Here is a 15,069-nt window from a genome sequence, read left to right as displayed (position 1 = left end):
GGGCTGGCAGTTTGCTCCTGTCCAGCATCCCTCAGCTTCCCTCCTTAGCTCCTCCCACTCCCTCTTCGGAACCTCTGAAATATATGTATCAATAAACGTGGTCAAGCATTAACAGAGAAATAAAAGTCAAACAATCCATAAATCAAAATGTAAAGTGATTTGATTTATTTCATTTTGAGTCATTCAAGGGGAATGTTGCATTTTCTCAATAAATAAAAACATCTTAGGACATTTAGACACCTGTTTTTTGTTATTTTGTTGTTATTGTTCCCCCCCCCCCCCCCTCTTTTTAACATGACAAGTACTGGCTTTGTGTGAATCACAACCAGCCACAACGCCAAAGTTACGACATGCACTGAACAGTAGAACATATATACAGAAACAACAGCATAGAAAGTCAATGGGTAAAAATGTTATTTGTGGTTTTTCGTTTTCTTTTACAAAACAGACAGCCTCGAGACCTACAAACAACATTGTATAAGAGCTGGCTAAGGTCATTCAAACATCTTTTTTTCCCCCAATTCCCTGGAAAGAGTGTGTACTTTACAAAGACTGATGGCTTCACTAAGGTTGGGTTCAACCCCACAGAGAGGTTCCACAACAAAAAATACAAATCAGTGTGATTCAGGTTGTACTGCAGGCTTTAATTGTAATCTCACGCTTTAATAATGCATCTTACTTCTACAGTGTCTTATGTGAGGCGTGTGCTCCATTCTGAATCGACCCCAACCCTGAAATACAGTGTTACATTTCAGAGTGTACAGAACTGAGCTGTCTGCAAAAAGTAGCTTTTCTCATTCTCATACATATTCCAATACTATCACACGTGTTTTAAAGGTCCTGTGGGGTTCAAATTAAAAAGATAACAAAAAAGACTTAAAGAGCTTTAAATTTAGCAGCTAATCAAGATGTGTTTTAGGTCCAACTAAACAGATTTACTGTTCACTCAGGAATTTAATGGGAGTGAAAGAATCTGTGCTTTTTTTAAATAAAATTATTTAAATTCAAACAAAGACGGCTTGTTTAGTCCCTTAATTGAAGTTAGTGTTTTAAAAGGATCTCTGTACAGTTGTTTTTTTATGGTTTTTCATGGCTTCTATGGAAATAATCTTTTAAGGGAGGTTTCGGCCATTTGAAAGTGAGTTTTTGTGCAAACGTTACTAATAATTACTGTCTTACCCAGTTTTTCCACTGGATGCACGTAACGTAAACGTATTTTATCTGCAAACCCCTGTCCCACCAGGTGTGTTTCAGATGCAAAATGACTGCAAAATCACTTAAAGAGCATGCCACCCCTAAATCAACCTTTCTTGCTGATAAACTATAAACGAGTGTCTCAGCGTGCTGTAGACACATGCAGTCAACAGTTTGGCACTTTAGTGCATCTTAGTTAAAATTTTAATATTCTGCCTAAAACTGCCAGTTTTTCTCCCTCTTCAGGTAAAAAGTCTGCACTACATTTGAATTTAAATCTGCTAACCTTTACTGGCTAACAGGCAACTTGTGACTTCAGCTGGTACCAATTGATGTCACAATGCCATTGTGAGCCTGTGTGTTTGTGTGTGTGTGTGTGTGTGTGTGTGTGTGTGTGTGTGTGTGTGTGTGTGTGTGTGTGTGCGTGTGCGTGTGTGTATTTGTTAGTGGCTCCACCTTCTCTGTCTGCCAGTCAACACCTCCTTGTGGCGCAGTTTTCAAGCAGGAAGTGGGAGTGGAGTTGTACTCTGGTGGGGGTGACTTGCTCTTTAAGCAACTGTAAATTAGCAAGTTACTTTTATTTTGAAATATTCCGGGTGTTTTACACTGCTTTTGTTTTTGACATCATGCCTGGCCAAATCTGAGGCTTAATGTGTTCTGGAAGTGTAGCGTATAAAACATAGACTAGAAGTGTAAATTTAGCAGAGCGATGTGTAATTACACTTCTGAGACACGTTCAAAATGCAGCACTTTGCACCCTGTAGGAACACACCCATCCGCTATGGCAGCTAATTGCTGCATATTACGTTTTGCATCATTTTGCAACACGTGGCCGGTGAAAAGGCCCAGGCACCCTTTGTAGATAGCTTCTTGAACAACCTTAATTAGAAAAAATAGATTTTACATCCTTCAGGATTGATGAGCTAACAGCTAGGCTAAATTAGGGCCAAAGTAGTTTTCTGCAGCTTTAAAACCTCTCCAACCTTCTACATGTCACAATGTCTCATGCAAAGGTTAATTTATAAAGCCTTACATCAGTGGCTTCTAAAAGTGGGGTTGGGAATTCAGCTTTGGTTGTGGTTTTAGGGATGATCTCCATGCAAAGCAAAAGTTATAACTCATTTATAACTGCCTGTTATCACTATAATTGATGTAAAACTATTAATAGTCATGAATAGATAAGATGCATATAAAATCAGTTTCTATTTCCCTTCTGCCCTTGTTTATTTAGCTTATTAGCTACAACTGACTCAGTTGTTGTTATATTTATTAATTTTTTTTTTTTGGGGGGGGGGGGGGGTCATTGTTATTTTGCAGGTGAAAATTTGAAATCTTTGGGAGCCACTTTATTCGATTGCCATCAGTTTCCCATTCACATGGTTATTTGGGCAGAAACATTACAAGATTCCTGCTGAACCCGAAGTGCTACATTTAGCTGCTGCTGGTGATATTGACACCTTTCACAAAGCCACCTAATGTAAAATTAATTATGCTAAAATTTATAAAACAGGTTGCTGTGAAATTTAACAAACTGGAGCTGTTTTATGATATCAACCATATTAAGTCTTAGTCAAACTCAGACCAACCATTAGCCAAGGGGTATTTAATTCTGGACTTTGAGTGTCGGTATCCAGCACGTTTTAGTTTTAACTCTGTTTCAACACACTTGATTTCAATCAGCAGGTGATTAACAGGCTTCTGCAGGCCCTGATGAGCTGCTGCACAGGTGATTCAACCACTGAATCAAATGTGTTGGAGCAGAGAAACCACTAAAACATGCTGGATACCGGCCCTCCAGGACTGAAATAAAATCCTCAGGCATTAGCCTAATGGTACTGTTAAATGCAAACTCTATTTCTTGAAACCGAGGCTGCTCAGAAAGCTTTCACTGGGTAAGATGGTAAATATTAATCACTTTAACACTAAAACACACACAAATGGTCAAAAATGCCCCTTTAATGAAGGGAAACCAGGATAAGATGATTAAACTATGACGGTTTGTTGTGTTCTTGTGGTTTTGTGTCACAGTATCACAGTCAAAGTATCAAATAAACACCACACTGGATGTTTTCTCATCTTTTTAAAAACTATCAATACTGGTGTCAGGATTTCAGTTTGTAAGTGTGTGTTTGTGTGAGTGTGTGTACGCAGACTTGTGTCATATATCCACACAACTAATCTCGGTTATCTACAGTAGTGCTTGCTGTCTATTTGTGAAATATTGATTGTCATCATTGTTGAGAGTTATTTCAGTGAAAATAGTCCCTGACTATTCTGGAATAGAAAACCTAAACAATGGGACAGAAGATCACACGGAGCTTCACGGGTGGTGGGGTGAGCTGAATGCCGTCCATTTTTATTTATTTGTTTATTTTTTCTCTTTTTTATTTGATTCAAAATGAAAACAAAACATATTTTTATACAGTGGAATGTTTAGTTCTAAACCCATATTGTTCATAGTTTAAAATATTATTTTTTTCAATGAATTTATCCAACCTTGATACAAATACTTTTTCCAATATTTTAGAAAAGTGTAGAAGCAGTGACAGCAGCCTGTAATTATTGAAACTATGTTTATCACCACTCTTATACAAAGGAATGACTTTCGCTGTTTTCATTGCGTCAGGAAAATTTCCAGTAGAAAGTGATAGATTACAAATGAAAGTGAATGGTTCAATGACAGATTCTATGATGGTTTTAACAGTTATCATGTCCAGGTCCTGAAAATCGGTTTATCGTTTGTTTCCACAGTTTTTTTTACAATGTTTCGTATTTCCTTCTTTATCTACTTTGTCAAGGACAATACTATTGACAGTACTAATCATTTTAACATCATGACACTCATAAATTGATGTCCTTTGTTTTTGTGGTTCATTAGAAATAAAACGTTAGACAGAGATGTGTTGGTTTGTAACACGACTGAAGCGTTTGACATCCATTGGCTTATATTTTTACAGGAAAAACTCTAAGATGCACATGTGGATGGGTTAGGGTTTTGACCAGTGGTTGGGAATTATTAGCATGTACTTTTGCTGCCACTTCCTCTGGAAATGGATCCATGATCCAGATCAAACGGCTGCATTCCGCAACTGCGCTGCTCTGGGTGGCTGCATGTTGGAGTAGCATTGTTGACAATATGTAAGTTTTGCCTTTTTTAAAATATGGTTTCTTCTGGTTTCTCAAGAAAAACTGTATTTTTTGGACATTTTACTTTTCTGTTTCTAGTGCTGTGAAGCTTAGAGGATTTTTGCTGCTATTTTTTAACTTTTTTCACTTTTTGAGCATTTGTTATAATGTGTAACCATGGCAACAAGCTGGTTTACAATCGGGAGCAGCTGATTAACATTGGAAAGGCTGAAATAATACCTCAACTGAAGCCACAAATCCCAAATGAGCTAAAACGCAAGAAACGTTAGTGCAGAGCGGGAGCAAAACGGAGACCGAGAAAGGAAATTCAAATCATCTCTTCCATCGATCATAATGGACGATGTGAGATCACTGGCCAACAAGATGGATGAACTCCAAGTCGTTTCGAGGACTCAGCCAGAGTGTCGGCAGTGCAGTGTTATGTGTTTCACTGAGACGTGGCTGCAGGATTTCAGCATCTCTCTACCAGGATTCCTGACTGTACGAGCAGACAGAGATCTGAAGAGGAGCGGGAAAAGAAAAGGAGGTGGAGTGGCAGAGCTTGTCAACAACAGATGGTGCCATCCAGGTCATCATTCAGTGAAATGTTGTCTCTGCAGCCCAGATGTTTAACTCTTGGCAGTAAGTTGTGGCCCATATTATTTGCCAAGAGAGTTCACCAGTGTTGTCTTGGCAACAGTTTATATTCCACCTTCAGCCATTGCTAAAAGTGCATGTGATGCCATCAGTTCCGTTGTCGCTAAGCTACTAACCCCAATGCATTTCTGGCTATATCTGGTGATTTTAATCATGTATCGCTCTCTGCTACATTTCCAACATTTCAACAGTTTTTCAGCTGCTCCACCAGAGAAAACAAGACATTGGATTTGTGGTATGCAAATGTAAAGAATGCATACATGTCCAAAACAAGACCTCCTCTAGGACAATCAGATCACAATCTTGTTTTTCTCTGCTTAGAATACTAACCACTTGTTCAGAGGCAACCTGTGCCAAGAAGAACTGTGAGAAAATGGTTACAGGATGCTGAAGAAGCCCTACAGGGTTGTTTTGAGATCACAGATTGGATGACTCTCTGCCAAGGATATGAAGAGGACATCAATGCCATGACTGGATGTGTCACTGACTATATAAACCTCTGTGTGGACAACATCATACCCACCAGAACAGTGAGATGCTTCTCTAATACCAAACCCTGGATCACCAGTGAACTGAAGAATCTGCTAAATGAGAAAAAAAGAGCCTTCAAGGAGGGAGACAGGGAATTATTGAGGAGTATACAGAAGTAACTGAAGATCAAGATCAGAGACAGCAAGGAGGTATACAGGAAGAAGCTGGAGAACAAACTCCAGAGAAACAATATCAGAAATGTCTGGTCAGGGATGAAGAAGATCACAGGCTTCAAGCAAAGGAAGGATTGCACAGATGGCAGCCTGGACACAGCCAATGAACTGAACAAGTTCTTCAATAGGTTCAGTTCAGGAACAAACCCAGCATCCTCCTCGCCTGTCCCCAGCCAGTCAGACATCTCATCCTCCTTTGATCCAACATTTTCCTGTCACACTCCAGCTCTTTTGTCCTCTAACACAGTCATGGACTCTTCTGGATCTATAAATCTGTTCAACCAAGTCAGGAGATGCTTCTGCCCCATTTACCTCCCCCTCCCACCTATCTGTCTCTAGAAGTCAGGCGAAGAGGCAGTTGGAGAGACTGAAATGGAACAAGGCTGCAGGTCCAGATGATGTCAGCCCCAGGGTACTGAAGGCCTGTGCAGAGCAGCTCTGTGGGATTCTGCAGCACCTCTTCAACCTCAGCCTGGCCCAGGAGAAGGTTCCAGTCCTGTGGAAGACATCCTGCCTTGTTCCAGTTCCAAAGGAAACTCGCCCATCAGTCAATGACAACTACAGACCGGTTGCCCTGACATCCCACATCATGAAGGTCCTGGAGAGACTCCTGTTGGTCCACCTGAATAAGCAAACAGGACATATCAGGACCCGCTGCAGCTTGCTTATCGCCATGGAGTTGGAGTTGAAGATGCCATCATCCAGCTGCTTCACCCAACCCACTGTCATCTGGACAAAACAGGCAGCACTGTCAGGATCATGTTCTTTGATTTCTCCGGTGCATTTAACACAATTCAGCCTGATGTACTTTGCCAGAAACTCCAGAAGACACACGTGGGGGCCTCAACTATTGCCTGGATTAAAGTCTACTTGACAAACAGACCACAGTTTGTGAGGCTGAAGAATTGCACATCAAACCAGGCGATCAGTAACATCGGGACACCACAGGGGACTGTACTCTCACCATTCCTTTTCACCCTGTACACCTCAGACTTCCAGTACAAATCAGAGACCTGTCATCTACAGAAATACTCAAGATGACTCTGCAGTTGTCGGGTGTATCAGAGATGGACAGGAAGCTGAGTACAGAGAGCTAGTGGAGTGCTTTGTGGCATGGTGTGGAAACAATCATCTGACCTTGAACGTGAACAAAACAAAGGAGATGATTTTGGACTTCAGAAGAAACAGGGTGGAGTCAAACACTGTTTCCATCATGGGAGAACAAGTGGAGGTGGTTGAGGAATACAAATACCTTGGAGTTCACCTAGACAACAGACTGGACTGGAGAAAGAACAGCAAAGCCATTTACAAGAAGGGACACAGCAGACTGCACTTCTTGAGGATGCTTAGGTCCTTCAATGTCTGTAGCAAGATGCTGCAGATCTTCTACAAGTCTGTTGTTGAGAGTGTAATCTCTTCAGCCATCGTCTGTTGGGGTAGTAGCATCAGAAACAGGGACTGAAATGGCTCAACAGCCTAATAAAAAAGGCTGGTTCTGTTCTGGGAACGACTGTGGAACCACTGGAGGAGATAATGCAAAGAAGGATTCTCCAGAGAATCAAGACAATTATGGACAACCCTGAGCATTCTCTTCACAAGACAAGTCTTCAGTCAGAGGTGTCTTCAGTTTCGCTGCAACACTGACCGCTACTGGAGATCCTTCCTGCTAACAGCCATTGTAATATACAGTAACTCTTTGATGACTTGATTATTATTATTATTATTCAGAGCTACTACAGCAATTTCCCTCTGATTAATAAAGTATTTTTGAATTGAATTGAATTGAATTGTGTTGCTCTGTGCTTCAAACTGTGATATGAAGAAATTGACACAGTCGTATGAAGTAGGGGTTGTATGAACTAGTCGACTAGTCGACTTCGCTGCTCTGTAGTGACTTTTTATGCCTGTCATCGACTAGTTGCTGTCATGTGATAATGAGCGACAAGATGCAGTCCTCGGAAAAGACAGCAGATGACAAGCTCCTACGCGTCGGGAGGCGGAGGCGACGTGCTGTGCCAGAGCGTCGGTACTGACACCCGCGGTAAAACGGACATTTAACCAAATTGTGACATTTACCCTCTTGCAATTTAACCTTCCCCTCACCCCCATCCTAATCTTAACCTTCTTGCACATGCAAAGCTCTGATCTTTGACGCGCTCCAGACATCTGCGTCCTGAGCACGGCCACAATAACATTATCAAATTAGGTGTCGCCACCTCAAAAACAAATTTAACATGCAATCGTTTATGTCGGCTCATTTCCTTTTATGTTTTCTGTCCTTTATTTGTGCCTGATGCTTTTCGCTGCTGTGGAGCGGGACGTATCACCTGTTTTGTCCTCCGGTGACGCACCTCACTGATGCGGCCGGCGAGCAGCACGCACTCCGCTGTTTTTGCGGTCGGTAGATTTTTTAGAACTGCAGTTCAAAGGTAACTCGTGAGGTGAATATATATGAACCCAGGTAGCAGTTTTTCTTTAGGATTGAGAGGAGATGCAGGAAGATAATAAACAAACAGGACAGAAAAATAGTCTAATAAAACTACTAAGTTTTTGTACCTGGTGGTAGCAACAAACAGACACCACTGAAGGTAATCAGAAGTGAGGAACAGAAAATGAAATAATTGTCATCAACGACTAGTCAAAGTTGACTCGATTTTCATTACTTGACTGTCGACCTTAAAAAAATTAAGTCATGCAGCCCCTAGTATGAAGTGCAAGTGGCAATGTGCAAAACTATCCACCAGTTGTTGTGCAATGGGGTAGTTTCTCATCCTTTTATAAAAGGAAATGGCTCAGTCCTGAACAACTATCTGTTGCAAAGGCGATCTTTTGTAGATTTGTTCATGTGCATTAGTGTTGTTATATAGTACCAGGCATCTGCAGGTCTGTCTAATCAAAATGTTTAAATGTTTCAAGAAAAAGAAAGTAAATTTTTAGGGTTACTGAGAAATAGTTTTATACTTGTTTTGGAAATATGATTGGTCACTCTTGAGTTTTTCATGCAGGCTGAATGTGAAAATAGTCTTACCCCTATTTCCTGCATTAGCTGCCGATAGAAAATAGACGGTGAAACACTCGGATTAGAAAACCTGACAGATATGTCAAGACACCCATCTTTACTCGTGACAGGGAAGTCTGTTGTTGGTTTAGCGTCCAGAAAACGTCTCGGCTAGTAGAAGCTAACTGTTAGCATTAGCATCTCAACCACACAGCAGAACTCCTTCAGGCTTGAGTTATTTGTGGAGATAAAACATAAAAGTTGCAGAGCAAATGGTAGACTCGCGCTACTGCTAGCCAATCAGAGCGAGATGTCCGAATATCAGGATATAAAAATGAGTGAAACCTTTTTCACACTGAATGCAGTACGAAGGTGGTCCGGTATCTGTACAGCTTCTGGACGAACTGTCTTTCACACTGAATGTGATGCGTGTGCTGAACGTGTCTGAAAATTTGCTCCCACAAGGGCACATAGTGAGTTGACATAACATGTTTATAAATATACCTGTAAAAATTGTGAACTGATATCCTCGCCACTAGTAGTAAAAAGAAATATACCAAATGGACCTGGCTGAAAAACATCTCAATTACTCTCTAGCTCATCTAATATTCCTAACTTCATGAAAATTCACATCTGGATAAAATAGACTCCATGTGGAAACTTTCAAGAACTGTGCATCCAAAATTGTGCTGCACCGTGACTGGTGTGAATGTCCTGACTAGACTCTATGCAGATGCCACACAGAAACCGGACCACAATGGGTGTGAAAGAGGCTCAAGACTCCAAATGCTCACATCTTCTGCTCTCCTCTGCTCCAGCTAACTTCTACTTCCTGAAACAGAAGCACCAGAGCTTTTTTCACCTCAGTCACTCACATGGCATTCATTTAAACTAAAGACCACTTCAAAGGTATTGAAAAAAACAAGTGAACTTGCTCTTTAATGCAAACATACAATTGTATTGGTTTTCCCATGCAGTTTCAACACTTTTAAAGAAAGTCCCGACAATAGATCAATGAAAAGTAATCTGAATATTTGATGATGTTTGAATTCTCTTAATGTGCTGAATTGCAGAAAAACTCCTGTAAAATCAACATTAACCAGAGATACACCAATATGCTAACATTCCAATTGAAAACAGTTTATTGTTTTCCATTAAGCAGCAGTCTCACTGCTTTAATGCGCTCACCTAACATACACACACACACACACACACACACACACACCCTCTGCTTCTCGCCATCATTGCTATTCCTTTCACACCTCAGCTCCTCTCACTATGGGAGAGCAATATGAAACTGTCCAACTTTGTGATTAAAACAGGTAGTCAAATCAGGATTTGTGATTACACTCCAAACCAGAACTAAAAATAAATGCATGCCGCTCATCCTCTGTTGAATACTGATTCCAATTGTATCTAAAAACCACGTTCATAACATGAATAACAGAATTTCCCAGAGGAACCTTCCTGAGGGATCAATAAAGTCATTCTGAGTCTGAATGTAAATATCTATATATTTAACTCTTTCATACCATTAAAAATAACTGTGATTGTTAAAAAAAGCCTTAAGAACAGGAGACAAATCAGACACGGATGTTGTGCTGCCATTGTTCATCAATAAAACTTTAATTCACGCTGACATCGATTGTACTAGTTCCTGAAAGTCAGCTGGAGGGATAAAATGGCATTTTTCCTAAAGGTATTTCACAATTAGATGAGAAGCCTAAATGATCCTACGTATTTAGTTATGTGGTATATTGTTCCTGATTTTAGGGCAGAAACCTGGAAACAAAAATAATTCTTGACTTATTTACTCTGCATTTTATATAAAACCTTTCATCTTATAAAATATGCATTTTTGTAACAGTTTAACATGTATATTTTACTTGTATTTTTATATATTTTTCAATGGCATGGGTTTATCTGTTTCATTCATCCACAATTCTTGGACTACATTTGTCTGTGCAAAACATTCAAGTAGTAATCTTTCTATAGATTAGTTCATTTATTTCTGACGTATAAGAATATTATTTTACATTACATTTGTGTAGTTTTTGGACCACTAAACTCCTAAAGTATGTGGGTCTTCCTAATGAGTGGTTTTATTGGCTATAACTTCAGTGATTGTTGGTACACTTTGGCATGGATTCAGCATCTTTTGTTTCCGCACCTTTTATGAATGTAAAGTCAAACAAAGTTTAATTAGATTTGTTTTTATTTGTTTGTTAGTTCATTATTAGCATGATTTCTCTGTGTTGCATCTGTTTTCATACTGTGTGTTACCGTGTAAACAGGTGGTATTATAGAAAACATCAAGAAGTAAAATCATGGTGTTTCTGTGATGCTGCAGACATTCTGAACATGTTGTGGAAAATTGTTAAACTGAAAAAAACAAAGGGGTCTTGAATACACACAAAATACACACGATGATGAGGTTAAATGTCACTGATAGTGAGTGTATTTCTTGCTTAACTGGTTCAAGCTGCTCTGGACGTCTCCTGTCACCATGGAAACTAAAGATTGTCTGCCACGCATGTAGTTATGTCTAACAGGTTTGTGGTTTGTGTGTGTGTGTGTATTTGTGAATCAGTTTAATCTTTCTGGCAGCTAATTAGTGCTAAAATCAGCCAAGTAGATGTTTAGTGCTCTTAGAGGTCAGTTGAAATGTAAAAATAAATAATACTAATAAATTCCTTTTGGAAACTTTTCTTCTACTTGTTAAAAATACACAATATTTCTTATATTTTAAAATTACATGCAAGCAAACTGTTGTTTTATGTGGGTGCATGAACCAGTGTGCACTTTATGCAGGAATCAAGACAGTTAATTAGACTTTAATAACATTTGAAACTCATGGTCCGCCAATGTGTGATTTTCAGTACCAGGGTCACAATTATGTAAAATATTTTAACCGTTTGAGATAGCTCTTTGAGCAACCTCAGTTTGGATAAATAGAGATCAGCTCTGATCAAATAAACATGCTAACAGCTAGTCACAGAGAAGCAATAACCACAATAGCTTCTGCAAACACATCTAGTCAGGACTTCATTATTTCTAAGTAAATGCATGAGGTCAAACCATTGATGCATTCAAGATTTACAAAAGACCATTAGCTTGAATTGTTTTTCAAAAATTATTTATCTAATGGACCTCCAGGTGAAGCTGCTGGTCTGTGCTGGGAATTAGCAACAACTCTGTAGCACTTCCAGTTTAATGTGTCACAAACAACTAGCTATGTCGCGCAAAAATGAAGGCCCTGTACAGTGTTAGCATAAAGATGTGTTGGCATTAGAGTTGATTAAAACAACATCTACTGTCAGGGAACCCACAGGGATTAGCTGTTAGCTCATCCATCTGCCCAGAACCAACCTGTATTTCTTTAAATGGGATGTTCAGAGAGCTATCTACAACAGTTAAGATATTAATTATTCATAACCCTTCTACAGAAACCCACCTTAAAAGCTCTGAACTATTCTTTAGCAAAAGTAACCGATATAATAGACAACGAGCTGGAGCTATGGTAACTGTAGACTTGTGCCAAGATGTATATTTTACATTTAACTATGACATAGCAAACTGGCAAATAACTTCCTATGAGGGACTTTCCCTTATCTATATAAAAATAAACCAGGTTTTAGGATTGCATTTACATGACTCACTCATTCACATTCACACTTTCTCACACATACATATGCACACACACACACACACACACACACACACACACACACACACACACACACACACACACACACACACACACACACACACACACACACACACACACACACACCCCTACAATGTAAATGTCTAAGGCCAGGTTTGGGAATGGAGGGCACAATTAAGTAGCTTATAGGCTTCTAGGCCCTCTTTTGTATCACCAAAAGTAAAAAAAAACTGCACTGGGAATCAGTACCAGAAGGTGGATGTTCTTTCTGGAGTATTTAGAGAAAACCCTCCTTGTGATGTTGTGCTAGATATTACCACTGCCCTATTTCTCAGTTGACTCTGTGTTTGTGAACAAACCCATTGACTACTAGGGCGTGCTCTTTTTTCTGCGTGAAATACCGCTAACAGGAATGACTTGATTAAGGGGCAGTGACAATCTTCAGTATGAAACCTCTTCCTTTTCCAGAGTATGATTCACATGCGCTAACCTAGAGCTTGTTGCCCCAATGGCAGGTCATTGTATTTTGGCATGTGAAGTGTCTCTATCACAATCACTCTTCTTTGTCTCTGTTTTTCTTGTACCTCAGAGGTTTTTATCCAAAGTATTTTGCCGTCCCCTCTCAAGTTTTGGTCTACGAGCCATCTCGGGTCCTATGTGGTTCACAAGAGTTTTCCCACGAATCCCTTCAGTGGGGAAGAGACAATTGTGGCCCAGCACTTTCTGAGCAGCTTCTAAATGATTCGTTCCTCTCTTGTAATGTATGTTAATACTGCGTTTTGGGCTGGCACTAGAAAGCAGACGTTCTGAAGGGCTGGCCTCAGCGTTGTCCCGGAGATGCTCATCATCATCTGTGTCAGCATCAATGTATTTACTGATGGAGGAGTCGTGAAAGGTGAAGACAGTAGCGGCTGTGGCAGTGGTGTCTGGAGACTTTGGTGGTGTCCTGCTGCTGGCAGTAGTATACACAGAGACTTCGGGGCTTAACAGAGACTGGTCTGACACAACTGAGCTGTCTGAAAAAGGGGATGGCCCTGAGTCCCCATTACTGGAGCAGCCTCCCTTAAGGCTTTTTGAGGAGTTTCCGGAAAAGAAGAACTTTCTTGGGTTCTCGGAGCATGTGGACTTTGACACTGATGTAAGAATGGACTCATGCGGCCCTAAGGTTGGCTGGCTAGCTTTTGTTCTATTGTGCTGGGACAAACCTGTGGCTTGAGCAAAAGTGAAGCGGCTGTTTTCATGAAGACCGAGGTCTGGTGCTGGACTCTGGGGGAAGCGTGGATTCTCTTGGAAGTCTGTTGCACAGCTGATGTAGCTATCAATGCTAGATAAGCTTTTCATATCCCCCACTCCTTCTCTTGTACCTAGAGCTGATGAGCCATGATTATGTATGGCTCCAAGCTCAATCTCATCCCTTGGTTTCCCTGATCTGGAGATCCTCTCTTTAGCATTGAGGTTGGGTTGTGACCGCGCCTTTGCCATCTGATTATACATCTCCTCTAGTTTCTCAACATTTAGTCTTTGGGGACTGGTTGCTCGGGCCTTGAAAGGAGAAGCTACCTCTTGAGCATTGAAAGATCGGTTTGAGCTCGTCTCTGATGGAGCTCTTTTAGAGGTCCATTTCCAATGACTTGGAGAAAGGTGGTTGTCTTGAGGTCTTTCACTCTTCTCTACCACCACATCCATGAGCTCTGCACTACGAGCAAACGCCTCCTTCAAGTTCATAGAAACAATGCTACCATTTCTTTTCGCCCTTTCAAGAGCCTCCCTTCTTTTGAGGGCTTTCTCTTGCCTCTTCTGCTCCTTGTAGAATTCAGAGAAGTTATTTACAATAATAGGAATAGGTAAGGCAATCACAAGTACCCCAGCGATACAACAAAGCCCCCCAACAATCTTTCCCAACAGGGTTTTGGGGTAGATGTCTCCATAGCCTACAGTGGTCATTGTAATGGTAGCCCACCAAAATGAAGCTGGGATGCTTTTAAACTTTGTATCCTCCTCATCCTTCTCAGCAAAAAACACAAGACTAGAGAAGATCATGATGCCCATGGCCAGGAAAAGAATGAGCAGGCCCAGCTCATTGTAGCTCCTTCTGAGTGTGAAGCCCAGAGATTGAAGACCCGTGGAGTGACGAGCCAATTTCAGAATCCGCAGAATCCTCATAATCCTAAAGATCTGAACGACACGGCGGACATTCTGAAACTGCAGCACGCTCTTGTTGGACTCTGTCAGGAAGATGGTAACGTAGTAGGGCAGAATGGCCAACAGGTCGATGACGTTTAGAGGACCCTTAAAGAACTTCCATTTATTGGGTGAGGAGAGGAAACGGAGAAGGTATTCCATGGTGAACCAGGCGATGCACACGGCTTCCACATGGGCCAGCTGGGGGTTGTCTGTGGACTGTCCAAACTCATCTGTGCCTTGCAGCTCTGGGAGGGTGTTCAGAGATAAGGCGATGGTGGACAACACGATGAAGAGGATAGAGATGATGGCCAGGATCTGAAAGAGACATAATTATAGAAATAATTACAGTTCGGACTGCATGATGAAGGAATATGATACAGCACAGTGCAGAAGTTGAGATGTTTATTGACTGAGTCTAGTCAAATCTGAAGTATGCCAGCCAGTTCAACCAGTATGATGAGCATTTTATGTGTCAACAAGATGTACTAAAGCCAGAGCATAGCAGAGAGTAGTGATGTCCACAAACATCTCTATGTTTT

At 40.7% G+C, this 15,069-nt stretch overlaps 1 protein-coding gene across 2 annotated transcripts in view; it reads right to left on the bottom strand.

Moving 5' to 3' along the window:
* Nucleotides 1-9,589: 9,589 nt before the first annotated feature.
* kcnb1 (potassium voltage-gated channel, Shab-related subfamily, member 1) overlaps nucleotides 9,590-15,069 on the bottom strand; it is a 43,388-nt gene continuing 37,908 nt past the window's right edge. For both annotated transcript variants that reach the window (XM_015958897.3, XM_054730631.2), the window contains exon 3: nucleotides 9,590-14,845. In XM_015958897.3, coding sequence (XP_015814383.3) covers nucleotides 12,932-14,845 — 1,914 coding nt within the window. In that variant the 3' untranslated portion in view covers nucleotides 9,590-12,931. The remainder of the gene's footprint in view (nucleotides 14,846-15,069) is intronic.

Source organism: Nothobranchius furzeri, chromosome 3 (genome assembly GCF_043380555.1).
Source record: "Nothobranchius furzeri strain GRZ-AD chromosome 3, NfurGRZ-RIMD1, whole genome shotgun sequence".
In the NCBI taxonomy this organism is placed as follows: Eukaryota; Metazoa; Chordata; class Actinopteri; order Cyprinodontiformes; family Nothobranchiidae; genus Nothobranchius; species Nothobranchius furzeri.
The sequence above is the reverse complement of the archived record's forward strand: the minus strand, read 5'-3'. Positions and strand labels throughout refer to the sequence as shown.